General features: G+C 40.4%; 2 protein-coding genes across 9 annotated transcripts in view; one reads left to right on the top strand and one right to left on the bottom strand.

Annotated features, from left to right (window-relative positions):
• Positions 1 to 2,007: 2,007 nt before the first annotated feature.
• CHCHD7 (coiled-coil-helix-coiled-coil-helix domain containing 7) lies at positions 2,008 to 9,138 on the bottom strand. Of its 5 annotated transcripts, none has more exons than XM_008000688.3 (4): positions 9,035 to 9,138; positions 5,891 to 5,960; positions 4,063 to 4,205; positions 2,008 to 3,279 (listed from the first exon to the last, which is right to left on the bottom strand). In XM_008000688.3, the coding sequence occupies exons 2-3, from the start codon at positions 5,942 to 5,944 to the stop codon at positions 4,089 to 4,091; spliced, it is 171 nt and encodes a 56-aa protein (XP_007998879.1). In that variant the 5' UTR covers positions 5,945 to 5,960; positions 9,035 to 9,138; the 3' UTR covers positions 2,008 to 3,279; positions 4,063 to 4,088. The 5 variants fall into 5 exon arrangements, with proteins under 5 accessions (XP_007998879.1, XP_007998878.1, XP_037856409.1 ...); XM_008000687.3 differs by having other exon boundaries at positions 4,063 to 4,161; XM_038000481.2 differs by having other exon boundaries at positions 3,093 to 3,279; positions 4,053 to 4,161.
• A 429-nt stretch (positions 9,139 to 9,567) lies between these two features.
• The window catches only part of PLAG1 (PLAG1 zinc finger), a 50,794-nt gene continuing 44,258 nt past the window's right edge, over positions 9,568 to 16,103 (top strand). For 2 of the 4 annotated variants that reach the window (XM_008000684.3, XM_008000683.3), the window contains exon 1: positions 9,568 to 9,750. The gene's annotated coding sequence lies outside the window, so the exon portion shown is untranslated. The remainder of the gene's footprint in view (positions 9,751 to 16,103) is intronic. The other 2 variants (XM_008000686.3, XM_008000685.3) reach the window with 1 other exon arrangement.

The raw sequence follows: 16,103 nt of genomic DNA, 5'->3' as shown, positions 1-16,103 counted from the left end.
TATGATACCAAAAGCAACGAAAGAAAAAAATAAATTGGAGCTCATCAAAATCAAACACTTTTGTGCTTCAAAGTACACCATAAAGTGAAAATACAACCCACGGAATGGGAGAAAAAAATTGCAAACCATATATCTGATAAGGAATTTTTATCTGTTATATATAAAGAATTCTTAAAACTTAGTAATTAAGACAACCCAATTTAAAAATTTAAAAATGGGCAAAGGATCCAAATAAACATTTCTCCAAATAAGAGATACAAACTGCCAATATACACATTAAAATTTGGTTGACATCATTAGCCATCAAGGAAATGCAAATCAAAGCCATAAGGAGATACCAGTTCACACCCACTACGATGGCTGTAATCCAAAGCAGGTAACAAGTGTTAATGAGGAAGTTGAGAAATTTGGAACTCTCATACACTGTTGATGGGATTGTAAAACAGTGCAGCGACTTTGAAAAATTGTTTGTGCCTCAAAAGGTTAAACAGTTACCACCTGACCCAGCAATTTAACTCCTAGGTATGTATCTTAAGGAGAAATTAATGTCCACATAAAAACTTGTACAAAATGTTCAAAAAACAGCATGACTCATAATAGGCAAGAAGTGGAAATCCAAATGCCCATCAGCTGATTCATGGATAAATAAAACGTGGTATAGCCATATAATGGACTGCTAAAGTACTGATACATGTAACAACATAAATGAACCTTGAAAACACGAGGTTGTCAAAGAGGCCAGTCATAAAAGACCACATATTATATGATTCCATTTATACAAATGTCTATAAATAGGCAATAAGATAAACAGAAAGTAGATTACCAGTTGCCTAAGTGTTGGAGGTTGGCTTTAGGAGAAAATGGGAGCCAGGCAGGCAGATACAACTCCAGCTACTCAGGAGGCTGAGAGAGGAGGAGGGCTTGAGGCCAGGAGCTGAAGGCTGCAGTGAGCTATGGTGACGCCAATGCACTGAAGCCTGGGCAACAGAGTGAGACCTTGTCTCTAAAAAACAAGATGAGCCGTGCGCGGTGGCTCACGCCTATAATCCCAGCACTTTGGAAGGCTGAGGAAGGTGGATTACCTGAGGTCAGCAGTTCAAGACAGCCTGGCCAACATGGTGAAACCTCATCACTACTATAAACACAAAAATTAGCCGGGCGTGGTGGCTCATGCCTGTAATCCCAGGTACTTGGGAGTCTGAGGCACGAGAATCGCTTGAGCCTGGCAGGCAGAGGTTCCAGTGAGCCAAGATCACACCACTGCACCCCAGCCTGGGCAACAGAGCGGCACTCATCTCAAAAAAAAAAAAAAAAGTTTCTTCCCCAATCTCCAGAACTATAGCTCCCTACAGAGTGCCACTGGTGACCAACTGGTTCTTCTTCTTTTTTGAGACAGTCTTGCTGTCGCCCAGTGGGCTGGAGTGCAGTGGCGCGATCTCGGCTCACTGCAAGCTCTGCCTCCCAGGTTCACACCATTCTCCTGCCTCAGCCTCCGGAGTAGCTGTGACTACAGGCACCCGCCACCAAGCCCAGCTAATTTTTTGTATTTTTAGTAGAGACGGGGTTTCACCACGTTAGCCAGGATGGTCTTGATCTTCTGACCTCGTGATCCACCTGCCTCGGCCTCCCAAAGTGCTGGGATTACAGGCGTGAGCCACCACGCCGAGCCGCCAACTGCAGTTCTTGAACCTACATCCACCTCAACCCAGAGGCCCAGCGGGCAGGAGGGCCTGGTGGGAAGGTGGGTATCCATGTCTTTACCTGAAGTGCTCAGCAATAAGGCAAAGGTACTGAAAAGACTCAACAAGAGTGGCATCAGGACAACTAGTTACAAGATAAATGTTGATATTGGTATGTACATTCAAAGAAGTGACATTAAAATTCCAAGTCCTTTAACAAGTGTGCTTTAAAAAGTACTAAAATACTTCTTACACAGGTATGCATTCATTCTTTTCTGGTCCTGTTTTAATCCATCATTTTTATACCAGTCCATACAAATGAAAAGAATTTTGGAAATAATTCATTTTTTATTCAAATATAACTACATTTAACAATCAAGGTCATGTGGCTTAGAAACCCGAGCTTGGTTTCAGACTCAGACAGATGGTTCATTGTCAGCAGCCATTAAAACAATGTTCTTGAATTAGACCAGATGAAGAGAAGGGACAAAAGCATGTTTTCAAGTACATATTAAATTTCATTCAGTAATAGTATGTCTTCATACAACCACCGTGAATTAAACAAATGATTCTAAAAGGCAGTAGGCATAAGGAGGGTTGCTTCACAATCTACCCCAGTCACCACACTAAATAAGTATTGTGTTTATATCATAAAGTGAGGTTCTAGTCTCATCACAGTGTTGAGTTCACCTGATGAACCCCAACCCCTTTCCCTACCCAACTCATCCTGCAAATAGAAATTCTACTTCTAAAGGAATCCATTTGTCTTTCTTCCCATTACTGTGGTTCAAAAACTGATACAGCTACCCAATATTTAAGGATTTTAATCACAGAATCCTGTAACTAAGCCTTTCTTTAAAGAAAGACAACCGGTTCTTTTTTATGCCATTTATTTAGAAAAACCCCTTTGTCCCTAGTGAATGTACTAACCTTATTTAAACAAAGATAAGTGAGGGAAGTAAGAACTGATTTGAGGAATGAGCCTGGGATCTGAGGCCCACCACACATTCCTTACCTTCAACTTACCTTTCCAGTCTTCTCCCACCACTGCTCCACCCACCTGAGATTTTAGGTGGAACAAGCTACAGGATACTCACTGAATGTGGTTCCAGCTTCCCTTGCCTCACACTCTTGCTCATAACATTTCCTTTACTTGGAAACATTGCCTTTATCTCAGCCCCATTCAGTCTTTACTTGTTCACATCATACTCTTCTTTCAAAACTCAGTGGAAAAGTTCGATTTCTCATGTAGCCTTACCTAACTCCATGCCTCGAGAAAATCATGCAAACTCATGCCACAGCACAGCCAGCAGCAACATACCATCGGCATGGCACTGACAGCAAGCAAAAAGGACATGGGGTGACTTCACTGTCTCCACTTGAAGAACTTAAGGTCTGTCTGGGTGAGGGGTGTACAGTCTTAAATATTACAGCGATCATTTATTAGAAATATTCATCTGCTTCTAAGTTATATAAATACTTTTAATGCAAACATTCAATAGGGCATCTTTCCCATTGCTCTCAAGATTTCATCTCTTTCTGCTGCCGTAGGCATATATGGCTTCACTCCGTTCCGTCTTCTCTGCATCATGATAGAATGCTGTGTACAGGCATTAAAATAAAAAAGAAGAAACCAAAATCAGTCATGTATTAAATGCTAATCATTTGCCAGTAATTTGCTATTGCTTCCTCAAACAGGAAATTCTAAAAACCAAGTTTAAAAAAAAAAACCCAAAACCTAATTATAGGACTCCAGATAAACGTTTTTAAATTATTAACAATTAAATAGAAGTAGTCATTCCCACAGGAATACATTAACAGCAATTGGGATGGGAATACACAAAGTATAAAAGTATATACAGTCCATCAAGAAGAGCTACTGAATAATCGTGAAATAAAACCAACAGCGTGTTTAGCAAAGGGAAAGGAAATAGCTGGATCCAGTGGTTCAAGGAAACAGAAATTATATACCAATGTTTTCAGAAAAATGGAGCATTTTAACTACCATGGATGGCAGTGAGAAAGAAAAAGGCAGAAATGGAAATCTAACATGATGTGTTATGACAAGGGAAGTGAAACATTCTGTTCATCTCCAGGAAAACTAAATTTATAACAAAGACATTGTTTTAGAGCTGCAGATACTTAAATGCCTAGGAAGACCCACCTATATTAAAACTGCATTCTTATAGCTTAGAGGATGAGGAGGCAGCTAACGAGAGCTCTCAAGGATCTTTCAGGGCTAAAGCAGCAGAAGATAAAGTTGAAAAGTTAAGTTTTCCTACAGCCATCAGTGGGAAAGGATTGTGGGTACTGACTAATTTTAGGCTTCAGTTTCAAGCCTAGGAGATGGGTTTTAACACAAAGTTAACCAACCTAGGCTTACCCAGAATTTCCGGCAGTTTTTATACTTCAAGAAGTAAGTAGAACACCTTTCCTTTTCATAGTTATTTTCATCCAGACATCTGGTGGAAGCATCAGATTCCTTACAGACATAAGAGAGGCATCATTTAAAAGGTAGAATAGGATCTAAAAGCAAATAGACAAAAAAATAAATAAGCTGCTTCCCTAGAAGCAAATAATGTGAAATAGTTCATTTGTGTTCATTTTGACGGGTAGACTCTAATAAAAACTGGACAATCTCGCCAACTATCCCAGTATGCACTCTGCTCAGGCTAACACCTTCCTTTTTATAATCTGGGCCCGTTTTCTGAATATGTGATTACAGGAATTTGAGCCAAATAACTGTGATTAATTAATCCAGTAACCATTTTAGTAAGAAACTGAGGCAAGGTACAATGTGTTAAATGACTACTGCACAGCTAGAATCAGAATCCATCTCCTGACTCACAGTACATCTCTCCTGCTTTTCCAGATTTTCACTTTGGCTTGAATGTTTGATTATAACGTTGGTTTCAAGATTCCAAGTAAATCACTAATAACTGGTCTACATCAAGACAACCTAAATTAACACCATTCATCTCAATGCATTTTTGGCTACCATTTACTCCATCATACAAATACACTATTATATAAGTAATTTTAATAGATACTACTTCAAAACCAAAGTCAGTAACACAGGCTATAAATTCAAAGTAAAGTAGGTGCCACATGGGGATTAAATTTAAGCTGTGTGAACTGGAAGTACATTGAATAACTTAAAAGTGAAAGGTATGATTCTGTGAAGTCATCTAAAGCAGGGGTCCCCAACCCCCGGGCCACAAAGTGGTGCTGGTCTGTGGTCTGTTAGGAATCCCGCCAGACAGCAGGAGATGAGCAGTGGGCGAGTGAGCCTTACCACCTGAGCTCCCCTTCCTGTCACGTCATTGGGAGCATTAGATTCTCACAGGAGCATGAACTCTATTGTGAACTGCATGCCTGTGAGGGATCTAGGTTGCAAGCTCCTTATGAGAATCTAACGCCTGTTGACGCCCACCCCCTTCCCCGTCCGTGGAAAAATTGTCTTCCACAAAACCAGTCCTTGGTGCCCAAAAGGTTGGGGACCACAGATCTAAAGGAAAGCTTTAGTAGTATATGGGTAGATAGTTTGCAACACATATCTAAGAAACATGTTCTACCTAAACAGAACAAAGCCGAATTTCTATGCCAAATATTTAATGAATGTATATATTTGGAAAATGCATATCACTAAAGAGTATAATTTTCATGGGACCAGTATGATAACTACATTATTCAAAGGTAGCAAAACCACAAGTATTGCAAATCATACCAAATAAATGCCAATAAAAGCCTACTCTTAAGACATTTTGTTTATGAGATACCTTTGTGAAAACCTTTAAGCTTTAAATAGGCTAATTCTATTATCAGCCCATTACTCTCAGCCAGGTTGTCAAGGACATGATGCTATTATTACTAGTGAAACAATAAATGTCAGTGACAGTTTAAAAATATCATACCTTCCAGTTTTCCATGTTTGGACTAAACATTCTCAGTGTTACATTTTCCTGTGTAGTTTTACAGTGACAACCAAATGCTTGCATATTATACAAATAATGAAAACTAAAGAAAACATGAATGTTACAGAAATTATAAACATCTAAAAATGCTCTAGTTAAATAGGATATGCTGGCCAGCAATATTTTTTGTAGAGAAATAACTTTATTCAACAACTGCAGAAAACAAAGGCCCACAAAACTAAAAGCAGCCTGTTTTTCCAACTTAACACTCATGAAAATTAAAGCAAACCATCCTACCGACAAGCAAGGATTTATGTCAGGATCTCTCAGCCTCCCTGTTACCACGGGCATCCTGACAGTCTTCTTACTGAGGGTAGACACAAAAAAATAATTATGCAGTAAATGACAGAAAATAAATCAATACATCTCAATAGCCCTAAAAGTACCTGAAATTTTGATTTTGGCATAATGATCACCTAGTGAGGAACTCCGTGTATTCTCTGTATTTTGTGAATAAAAACTTGAACGTGGCCGGGTGTGATGGCTCACGCCTGTAATCCCAGCACTTTGGGAGGCTGAGGCAGGTGGATCACGAGGTCAGGAGATCGAGACCATCCTGGCTAACACGGTGAAACCCCGTCTCTACTAAAAATACAAAAAATGAGCCAGGCATGGTGGTGGGCGCCTGTAGTCCCAGCTACCTGGGAGGCTGAGGCAGGAGAATGGTGTGAACCCGGGAGGCAGAGCTTGCAGTGAGCTGAGATCGCGCCACTGCACTCCAGCCTGGGTGAGAGTGAGACTCCATCTCAAAAAAAAAAAAAAAAAAAAAAAACTTGACCGTGTTTTTCCTTTGTATGGCCATGCCTCAACACAAAGGCCATATATTGGACTGAAATGCATCTACGGCCTGGGTGTGGTGTCTCCTGCCTGTAATTCCTGCACTTTGGGAGGCTAGGGCTGGAGGGCTGCTTAAGCTCAGCAGTTCGAGATCAACCTAGGTGACACAGAGAAACCCCATTTCTACCAAAAATACAAAATTAGCCTGGTGTCGTGCCGTGTGCCTGTGGTCCCAGCTACTTGGAAGACTAAGGTGGAAGGATCACTATAGCGCACGAAGTCAAGGCTGCAGTCAACTGTGATTGCATCAGTGCACTCCAGCCTGGGTGACAGAGAGAGAGACTGTCTCAAAAAAACAAAAAAGAAAGATAGTTCAATTATAATTCAGTTGTGGTTTACTCTTATTCTTAAGCAACCAAATGCACTAATAAAACCTAAGAATACAGTATGCATTCCAACAATTACTTCCTTATTTCACAGCAATTAGCATACAAAATAACAATGGAATTCAGTACAGTCCAACTTTAGCACAAACATTCATCAACTGAAGTACCAGAGTGCCTATTTTATGGCCAATAGTAGGGTAACCAACACACCAAAAAGCCAAGTTATTGCTTAGTTGACATTATGAAAAGTTATACTGTTTAAAAAACAAAAGGGTAGAAATTTTACTTCCAGTGGCATCTTCTTTTTAACTGATTACTTCCCTGGGTTGCAGGAAGTCAGGGAATGCTACTGTGCTTCTGTAATCTTCCAATTCAATTCCTAGAGAAACAGCTTTGCAAAAGTTGGGGAGGCCGAGTCGGGTGGATCACAAGATCAGGAGTTCAAGACCAGCCTGACCAACACGGTGAAACCCTGTCTCTACTAAAAATACAAAAATTAGCCGAGCTTGGTGGCACGTGCCTGTAATCCCAGCTACTCAGGAGGCCGAGGCAGGAGAATCGCTTGAACCTGGGAAGCAGAGGTTGCAGTGAGTCGAGATCGTGCCACTGCACTCCAGTCCAAGCGACAGTGGGAGACCCCGTCTTAAAAAAAAAAAAAAAAAAAAGACTCACCCAGCCCGGTTCTACTATGGGAAAGACCAGGATGTCCAGGCCAAAGGAGACCAGGCTTTGCAAAAAAATCAATGGAAAAGGGTTTGGTTATTCTGGTGTCCATTAAGTAATCACTGAATAATAATTTTATGATTTTCACTGAACAATACAAGAAAATATCCTGCAAACAGTAACATCTTGGCAAAAAACAAATCGATGTTGTTCAATTATATCTACAAGCTTCTTCCTCTCCTGAAGATAATTTTTTTTTCACGCTTGACTTCTTCCTGAGAGATGATAGTAAATAAATTCACAGCTTTCTTTTTTACACCTATCCTATGATGTGAGAACACAGAATTCTTCTTAGCTGTTCATACACTTTAGATTTAATAATCTCAACGAGGATCAGACAACTTTGCATTAAATTTAAGTTTCGTGCCTTACGTGAAAGTATCCTACTCTATATTTTATTGTCAGTCAGAAATTCTTTAAAAATAATATCTAGGTAACATGACACATAACCAGTTCGAGTTTGGTGCATGAGTTTCTTCACATTTCATTTCCTTTTCCTTCCGGATTCTAAACACAAGGCACTCTAAATTTGGATTTCCGAAAGTCCCCTCCTTTGCATGAGTTCCTCGTGTATTAACTGGAATTGAAGAGGAAATGTCAATTCACAGTGAGGAGCGGGGCTGAAGTGCAACATCGAGTGCTTGGCTGAAGGGGCCTTATCTATTACTTTTTGAATGTACTAAACAAATGTTACAAGGCTCTACTACTTGCAGAGGATAGCCAAAAAGAAAAACCAAGCAAAGATTTGAAGGAGGGGCCACAAAACCATAGCACATTCGGGTAATAACTCTAAAATCCACTCCAAAGGGCAAACTGCTTAATAAAGCAGTTCTTGATTTCCCATCCAGTGGTTCACGTCCCCCCTCTCTAAGTAGCTTTGAAAGGGCAGGGGGATGGGAACGTTTCTGAACACGTTCATGCCCACACACCCCGGGGTCGGAGCCCGGGCAGGGTCCGCGGTTCTGCTAAACCCGGAAGCTGCACACGCCGTGCCGTTAACCCACTGCCAGGTGCAGAGGATAAGAAGTCAAGGGTGGCCGCTGGAGGTGGGCGGGCAGGGCGAGGAGAAACATGGGGCGAACCCGAGGCCTCGCCGCCTTCCGCGGTGTAGCCCGCCAGCGTCTGATCCTGGACAGTGCGCACAGGTGAACACACCTTGCTGTGCCCTGAGACCGTGCCGAGAGAGGCAAGGGGCGAGGAAAACGCAGGGAACTGGGGGTGGGGCCGGCAACTGCGCTTCAGAGGCTACAGAGAAGGAGAGTGGAAGAAGAGCTGGGGTTGCCCGGACTAGGCAGGGGTCATCTTCCTCGCCCCCGAAGCGAACAGACCGCTGTGGCAGGAGGAAGAGCAACGGGAAGAGGTTCGCGCTGCGCGAAACCTGGCGGCAGCGCCTCTGCGCCGCAGAAGTGGATTCGGGCCCCGCTGCGGCCCAAGGGCACCCCTCTCTTCCCGCTTTTCTGCGGCCGCCGGGGAGGTAGGGCGGGGGACCACTCACCTCGGGCCTCCGCTTCGCCAGCACCCAGGCCGTCTCCAGCTCCAAACACGTCAATGGCTCACGCAGCAGGACCTTAAGTAGCGCGCATCCGAACTTGCTGCCCCCGCTCCCCGGCGGCAGCCCGCCCAATCGGCGCGCGCCGCCGCCAGACTGACAGCCGCGCGGGGCCCTGGACCGCAGGGGCAGGCGGGCCTCGCCCCGCCCCCGCCTGGCGAAAGGAGGGCCGAGGCGGGAGGAGTGGGCGGGGCGGGGAGCGCGACCCCGCCCCCTCTCTCCCGCCCCACCGCGCCCCCCAGCCGCTGCCCGTCTCTTAACACTTCGGCTTGACGGGCGGCGCCGAGGCCCAATGGGTGGGTCGGCTCCCGCCAGCGGCGGCGCCGACTGGACGGCTCTCGGGCGGAGCGCGCGCGGGGGGCGGGAGCAGTGGCGGGCGGGGGTTGGGGGCGGTCCGATGGGAGGCGGGGGCGGCGGCCGAACAGGCAGGGGGAGGCGGCGGTGGGCGCGACGTCGGCGGCGGCGGCGGCGGCGGCGGCGGCAGCTGCAAGTTGGGCTGCAGGGGCAGCGCATACACTACAATGGCTGCTGGAAAGAGGCGTAAGGAAACAATTTCCAGGCCCGCCGCGTCCAGCCCGAAATATGAGAAAAAAATTATTAGAAATTCCGCGGGCGGTGTAGAGGCGGCGGACGGGCCGGAGGGAGGATGTTAAAGCCCCGCGGTGAGTTCTCCGGGGGTCCGGGGCGGCGGCGAGGCGTTTAGCGGGAGAAATATCAGGGTTATTTAAATTATGGGACTAGCCGAGGGGGCAGAGGAGCAGCGGCGGCGGCAGGAGGAGGAAAAGTTTGTGCTACTCTCAGCCCCTGCTCAGGACCCCAGAGAGAAAAATAATAATAAAAAATAAAATAAAATAATTACGCGGGGCTGCGAGGACTCCCGAAGTCGCTTCTGACAGGGCAGGGGGCGATGCGGCTGGGGACCCGAAGGTGAGGTCGGTGGGAAAAAAAAAAAACCCTTTATTCAGGGTCTGGAAAGTTTGAAAAGTTTTCCTCCTCCTCCTCCTCCTCCTCTCTGGTGCTGTGAATATTGTGACAGCGGCAGCGGCAGCAGCGAGAGCGGAAGACATTAGAGACCCGAAAAATAAGGGAAAAATTAATATAAATTCAGTTTTGAGAGTAAACTCTCCGCATTTTCCACCAAAACATCCCGGGGGAAGGTCGCTTCCCAAAGGGCCTGGCGGAAACCGGCAGTCGGCAATATTTGGGGGGCACTTTGAGTGACTTGGGGTAACTTTGCCCCTTTTTCAAAAGAGGTTTTTCTTTTCTGGAGAAATGAATTTGTTTTTGCCCTTTCCTCAGGTGGGCAAGCCGGGGTCGGGGTGCGGGGTCTGCAGGGAGGTGTGAGCCCGGGGTGTGTGGCTGCGAGGGGGGGTAGGGGGAGGGGGTGCTAAATGAAAGCAGGAGATCGGCACAGAGCAGGGACAGCTTGTTGTCAGTATCATAAACAACCAAAATGGAGGGAGAACTCAGGCATATAACCAAATAAAAATTTTTAAAAAATCGCAAAAAATCCCTAAAAATCCGGGATGCTCCCCCTTTTCTCGCTAAAGGTAAAAGTATGTACCGCCTTTCCCCTGAAGTCCATTTTGACTTTGCAGGGACCAAGGAGTTAATATTTATTTATTTTTTAAAACTTTCGAAGGGCAAAAGCCTTTTATAACTCAACCGACAATGAGAAAACGTGAAAATCCGATGCAAGAGAAGCAGGGGGAGCGAGGGGGGAGGTGGTAGTGCAGAAACTGCTAAACTTATTGGTAATGTGGACTGATCTGAGATAAGATAAACACTATATTTGCTATTTTATAATTCTCTTTTAATGATCTTTGCGGGGTTTTTTTGGGTGGAAAAAAAAGTGATGCCATTTTCTTAATAGAGTTAATATGTGTGATTGGAAGAATAAACCTTTCCGGCTTTAGATTGCATTTTCGTCGCATTTATGCTTCAGGTTTTGTTAGTGGCTCCCTCCTTTCTTTAAACTGGGCTCTGCAAAGGAGTGATAGAGAGGTGATGGTGCTCAGAGAGGCTGGAGTGCAAGGCTGGAGTACCTTTTGGGGAGGGGTGTGGAGTTGCTTGGTTTCCCCCTTCCTGACACGTTTGCTTCACCTGTTCATCCTTCCTGAAGAATGTTAAGCTGAGGTTTTCTGGTTTTATGTATATAAAAGGATGATGTCTCTTGCATCACATTGATGTTAATGGGAAAGTGCTGCTGATGTTGGTTCCACGTGGGATATGGGACAGAGCAGGGCATTTTAAAGGGACAGCTTCTCTTTTCCTATGGTTTTCATCACCTACACAGAATCACTGTCTGAAGACCAAAAGCAGAGGTGCTAGGAGGGTGTGGTGATGGAAGATCCTTCCCTTTCTGTTACTCCAGTGCACCCACCCATAGGAGTGATGGAGGGACAGGAGGGATAAACAGCCTCAACTGAAGATGGATATGTGTATAGTTTGTATCCAAGCTGTTCTTTTGTGTAATAAGCCCTCCCAGGAACTTTTCATGTTACATTGCTTTGCTTTGGAAGCTGATTTTGGAAGGAATTGTGGAAAAATGGAAATAGTTTAAGGTGTGTGGTGTAATGGTATAGCATTATTGAACAGTTATGAATTCTGTGCAGTGAGATCAAAGAGCTGTGTATGCCCATAATGTGATTTTACAGCCATTTTGTAAAAGCTGTAAAATACCTAATATTCAGTTTTGCTTAAGGTACATTGAGGACTTCTGGTTGAAAATTACAGAGTGGTGAAGATTCTTTTAATATTGTAAGCAGTAGGCATTTCTTTAGGGGGAAGGAAAGTACACACAGCAACACCATGGAAAAGTTTACACATCCATATTTAAAGTCCATCCTATACATGGGCTGTAACTTTGCGCCTTTGAAATGAAAAGATTTTAAAAATCCTGAGCTCTATGAGTTTTCATCTTCTGCGTTGAATTTATTTGTGTTATTTAACAGAAAGTGTTTACTGACCATAAACTACTATCGGCTCTTATGTTTTAGATTTCCACGATATTTTCCAAATTTAAAATATGTAAATTGTTAGCTGTACTATAATGGGGATTAAGGTTAATCTTCAGTAGAAATTACTCGTGTTCCATTTTCCACAGGTATATGGAGTTTCTGAAATAAATCCTTATTTCCTCTTGTTTTTATGATTTATAGACATGGATTAAAGTTAGAGCTGAATTTTTAGACTTCTTATATAGAATGTTTTTTCTTGCCATACTGTATAAACAAGTTATTATTTTTGTAGTCCATTATATGTTAACTTGTGTTTACAACTGAGTTCTTCCAACTTTCTGTAAATACCTCCATAACAACATCACATCGGTAACATGTTTGAGTACATCATCTTGTGGTTTCTGATTTTGGAAGCAATTACAACTTTCTAAGAACTCATTAAAAAATTAATCTCATCACCCACAGTTAAATCAAAATTGATTGGAAAAGGATTAAGCTATCAATAGAGAAGGGAAACTCCTCCCTGCCCAATGATCTTCTGTCCGGAGGTTTCAGAATGCCATTAAGACTTACAAAGCCTTTTCAGTTTATCTTACGTTTTCATTGTATTTTGGCTCAAGACAGTTACATTGACTATAAGTAGTCAGAATTATGCTGTGCATTTAAAGTAAATGAGACTTAGATCTTGAATAATTGCCACTTTGACAAACCAGATGCTAATATCAATAAATTCAATCTCTATAAAAAAATGAAGGAATTCAAGTTATATTAGATCATCGTGTTATTCAGGTTGTTTGGACACTTTGTGATTGGTTTATTGTCAATCTAAATAAAAGTGCTAGTATTGTGATTTTTTTTCTTCCTCTCATATAGGGTGGTGTAAAACTTTCTTCATGTTTGTATTTGATGCAACTAGCTACTTGTCTGATTTAGAAAATGCACTCAGAGTGCACAAATCTAAAATCTGTAATCGCTTAGAGAGTCTTACTTAGATGGGGCACAGCACAATATTTAATTTGAAGTGATTGTACTGAGCTTTTGTGATGCCTTAGAAATACTACCTGTTGAACATCCTTTTCTGAAGCTACTGTTAAATTATACCAACATACAGAAATAATGTAATGATGTTGTGTACTCAAAATCTTTATTTCAGTTGGAATCGGAGAATTCCCATATATTGATAGTCTTATTTGAAATTTATATGCCTAATTTTGCTACTTGAAATTCTACAAAGAATTTAGCTGCTGTAGAAGATTTATAAGTGTGGACTAATATGGACACATTCTGTATCTGTATATTATTACCAAAATATTTTAGTAAATAGTAAGTAGATATTTATAACAAAATAAATTAATGAATTTGCTTTATCAGTATAGTTTTAAAATTTGAAGGGTACTATTTGTGTTTTAATAGCATGCACAGGTGGGGGTTATTCCTTCATTTTTAATGTAATCCTGATTGTCAGTATGTACATTTTGGTTTGATATTCTGCAAATTTTCCTTTCTAAGGATTAAATTTGTTGTTTCCTAAATTAAATGTAATGCTCCTATCTTAAGTGAGATTTGAAAAGCCAGATGACTAAAATATATATCTATAGCTATCTTTGAAGTTTTGTTTCAGTAATCATTTGCCTCTTGAGCTGTGTAGTCCAAATAATTTTATCTAAGAATGTTTTAATATTTTTTCTTTAGAATCCTGTTCTTTGGAAAATTAAGATATATAAAAAATTACCAGTTACACCCATCCCCAAGGAAAAAAAAGTTTTACTGAAGAAATTTACTTACATTGCTTGGAATACATATTCTTTTTGGTGTGTTTGCAAGTGTATAAGAAATAAATATTAATTTTTTCTCTTTATATTGATAACATCTTAGATTCTTTAATTATTTGAGTAAGGGAAGAGTTTCAAAAGGAGAAAACTGAATCTGTTCAACAAAATCCAAGGTAGTGAATATGATCAAGGTAAAAGGGCTATAAATCATCCCTTGAGCCATTTTTAAATGTCTTAAGAACCTGATAAACACCTTTTCTGAAACATTGAATACTTTGAAAGTATATAAGTCACTTCTGAAAAACAAAGGTAGACCTTTAGTTTTAGCAGGAATTAATATGGGTAGCATATTTAACCAATTAGTAAGTGTTTAGGTAGTCATGGAAGAGTATTTACAAATATGTAAAATATAAGTGCAGGGTAAATCAGATTGATTAGCTGTAAAGTTAACCTGATTTTAGAATTCATGCATGGGAATTATTTTATATTTTACCATAAGAATACTTTGGAGGTAACTAATTTTTGCTTTTTGTATTTATTTTATTGCCTAAATGTTTTGAAATGCTCAAACCTGAAATCCACTGTTACTACTTTTCATTTATATTAGGTTAACTTTCATATCTTATTTGCAAATTTCATTGTAAAATATTTGAAAAATTAAGATTTTTAGATTGTAAAATTTTATAAAAGTATTGAGCTATTAACATTTGAAGTTATAAGAAATGTATGTGTGTGATAGCCTAATAGAAATTATTACAGGGACATAATTTGATTTTTACTTTTAAATTGATTAGCCTGCTGCCCAGAGGTTTGCATTATACTCACTGTTTATAGCTATCCCTGCCTCCTCTTTACAGGGTGGTATTGACAAGGATATGGTGGTGTGGAACTTCCAAGGGCACTTGGGTATTTTTGTTTTCTGATTTTGCGTATGTATTGGTGTTTGTTGTTAAGAATTTTGCTCTTTAAAAAAAAAATGCTTATCAGAACATTTAAAAATTTTATAAAACAGAAATATCTTATTTTTTTTAAAAGGTGGTGTGATACTGCATTAAAATTGTTAGTATTTAAAAGTCCCTGGATGTCTTGTAAACAGAGTTACTACAGGATCATGGTATTAAAACTAACCACAGTGTGTGCTGGGAATTTGAGATGACTACCTAAAAAATGTGTGTGCATGTGTAGAATGAATGAACTTATGCAGTATGTCTTAGGTTAATAGGACAAGAAATTTGCTTAAAATATTTCCTTGCATTTAAAAGTGGAGTCTTCTTAATCTAAAAACATAGAAAACCTAGCAGTGTGAAGATGTTAGGAAGCAAAAATGTTTTTTTGGTGCCTTTTAAAAATAATAATTTTAAACAATGAAAGTAAATAACAATAAGTATGGACTAAAATGTCCAAAATTGATGGTAAAGAATTTGGTAGATAAGAATTTCAGAGAAAAATAACAATTGTGGTAAATTAAAAATTCATCTTATGTGCATAAATAATAACCAACTACAAGGCAAAAGTTTATAATTTTGTCTTAAAAATTAGATAATTGGGGAGATCTGCCAAGAATATTTTTAATACCAATTGTTGGTTTTATAGTGACCTTTTTAAAATAGATCCCCAAAGCTTTCCTTCCTTATCTTCTTAGATTTGAATTAAACTAAATTAAATTCTAAGAATAATTTGTAGTGGTTATTCAGAATTTTTTTAAATAAGAAAAATTACTTTCTGCTATTTTTATAAAAGATTTTAAAGGTTATTTTAAATGTGTGTCTTCGTGAAGTGTCCTGGGAAAGTTAGAAATTATTGAAAATCATTTTCTTCATTGTTCATCAGAAAGCTTAAAACTTTAAGTTAATGAAATAAATTTTAAAACCTCAGTCTAAGAATAGTTTGCTTCATGGACTTTTTTAGAGCAATTTAAATAATTTGTTACAGACTTAGTCACATTTAAAAAGCCTTTCACAAGATAATGATAACATTTCACCAACAAAGTTCTTAATTTCTGGTATGTTTTTAGGTCTATACTGCCGATTAAAGGAATTTTTTCTTTCCCATTTATTATTTAGCAATTACTTTTCTGGAAGAGAATCTAAACTTTTGGTATTATCTTCTGGGATAGAAGTTGCCTTTAGTATTAGAAAATATTTTGAGAGTGGAGGGGGCATCTTTTCTTAAAAGGCAACAGAATCCTTTACAGATTGTGAGGGATGTGCCATTAGAGAGTCTTGAACTCTTCTTTTTTGAAAATGAGAGCCCTATTTTAGCCTTTCAGTCATTAAATATTTG

Source organism: Chlorocebus sabaeus, chromosome 8 (assembly GCF_047675955.1).
Source record: "Chlorocebus sabaeus isolate Y175 chromosome 8, mChlSab1.0.hap1, whole genome shotgun sequence".
Lineage (NCBI taxonomy): Eukaryota > Metazoa > Chordata > Mammalia > Primates > Cercopithecidae > Chlorocebus > Chlorocebus sabaeus.
This window is presented reverse-complemented; position numbering and strand designations above follow the sequence as displayed.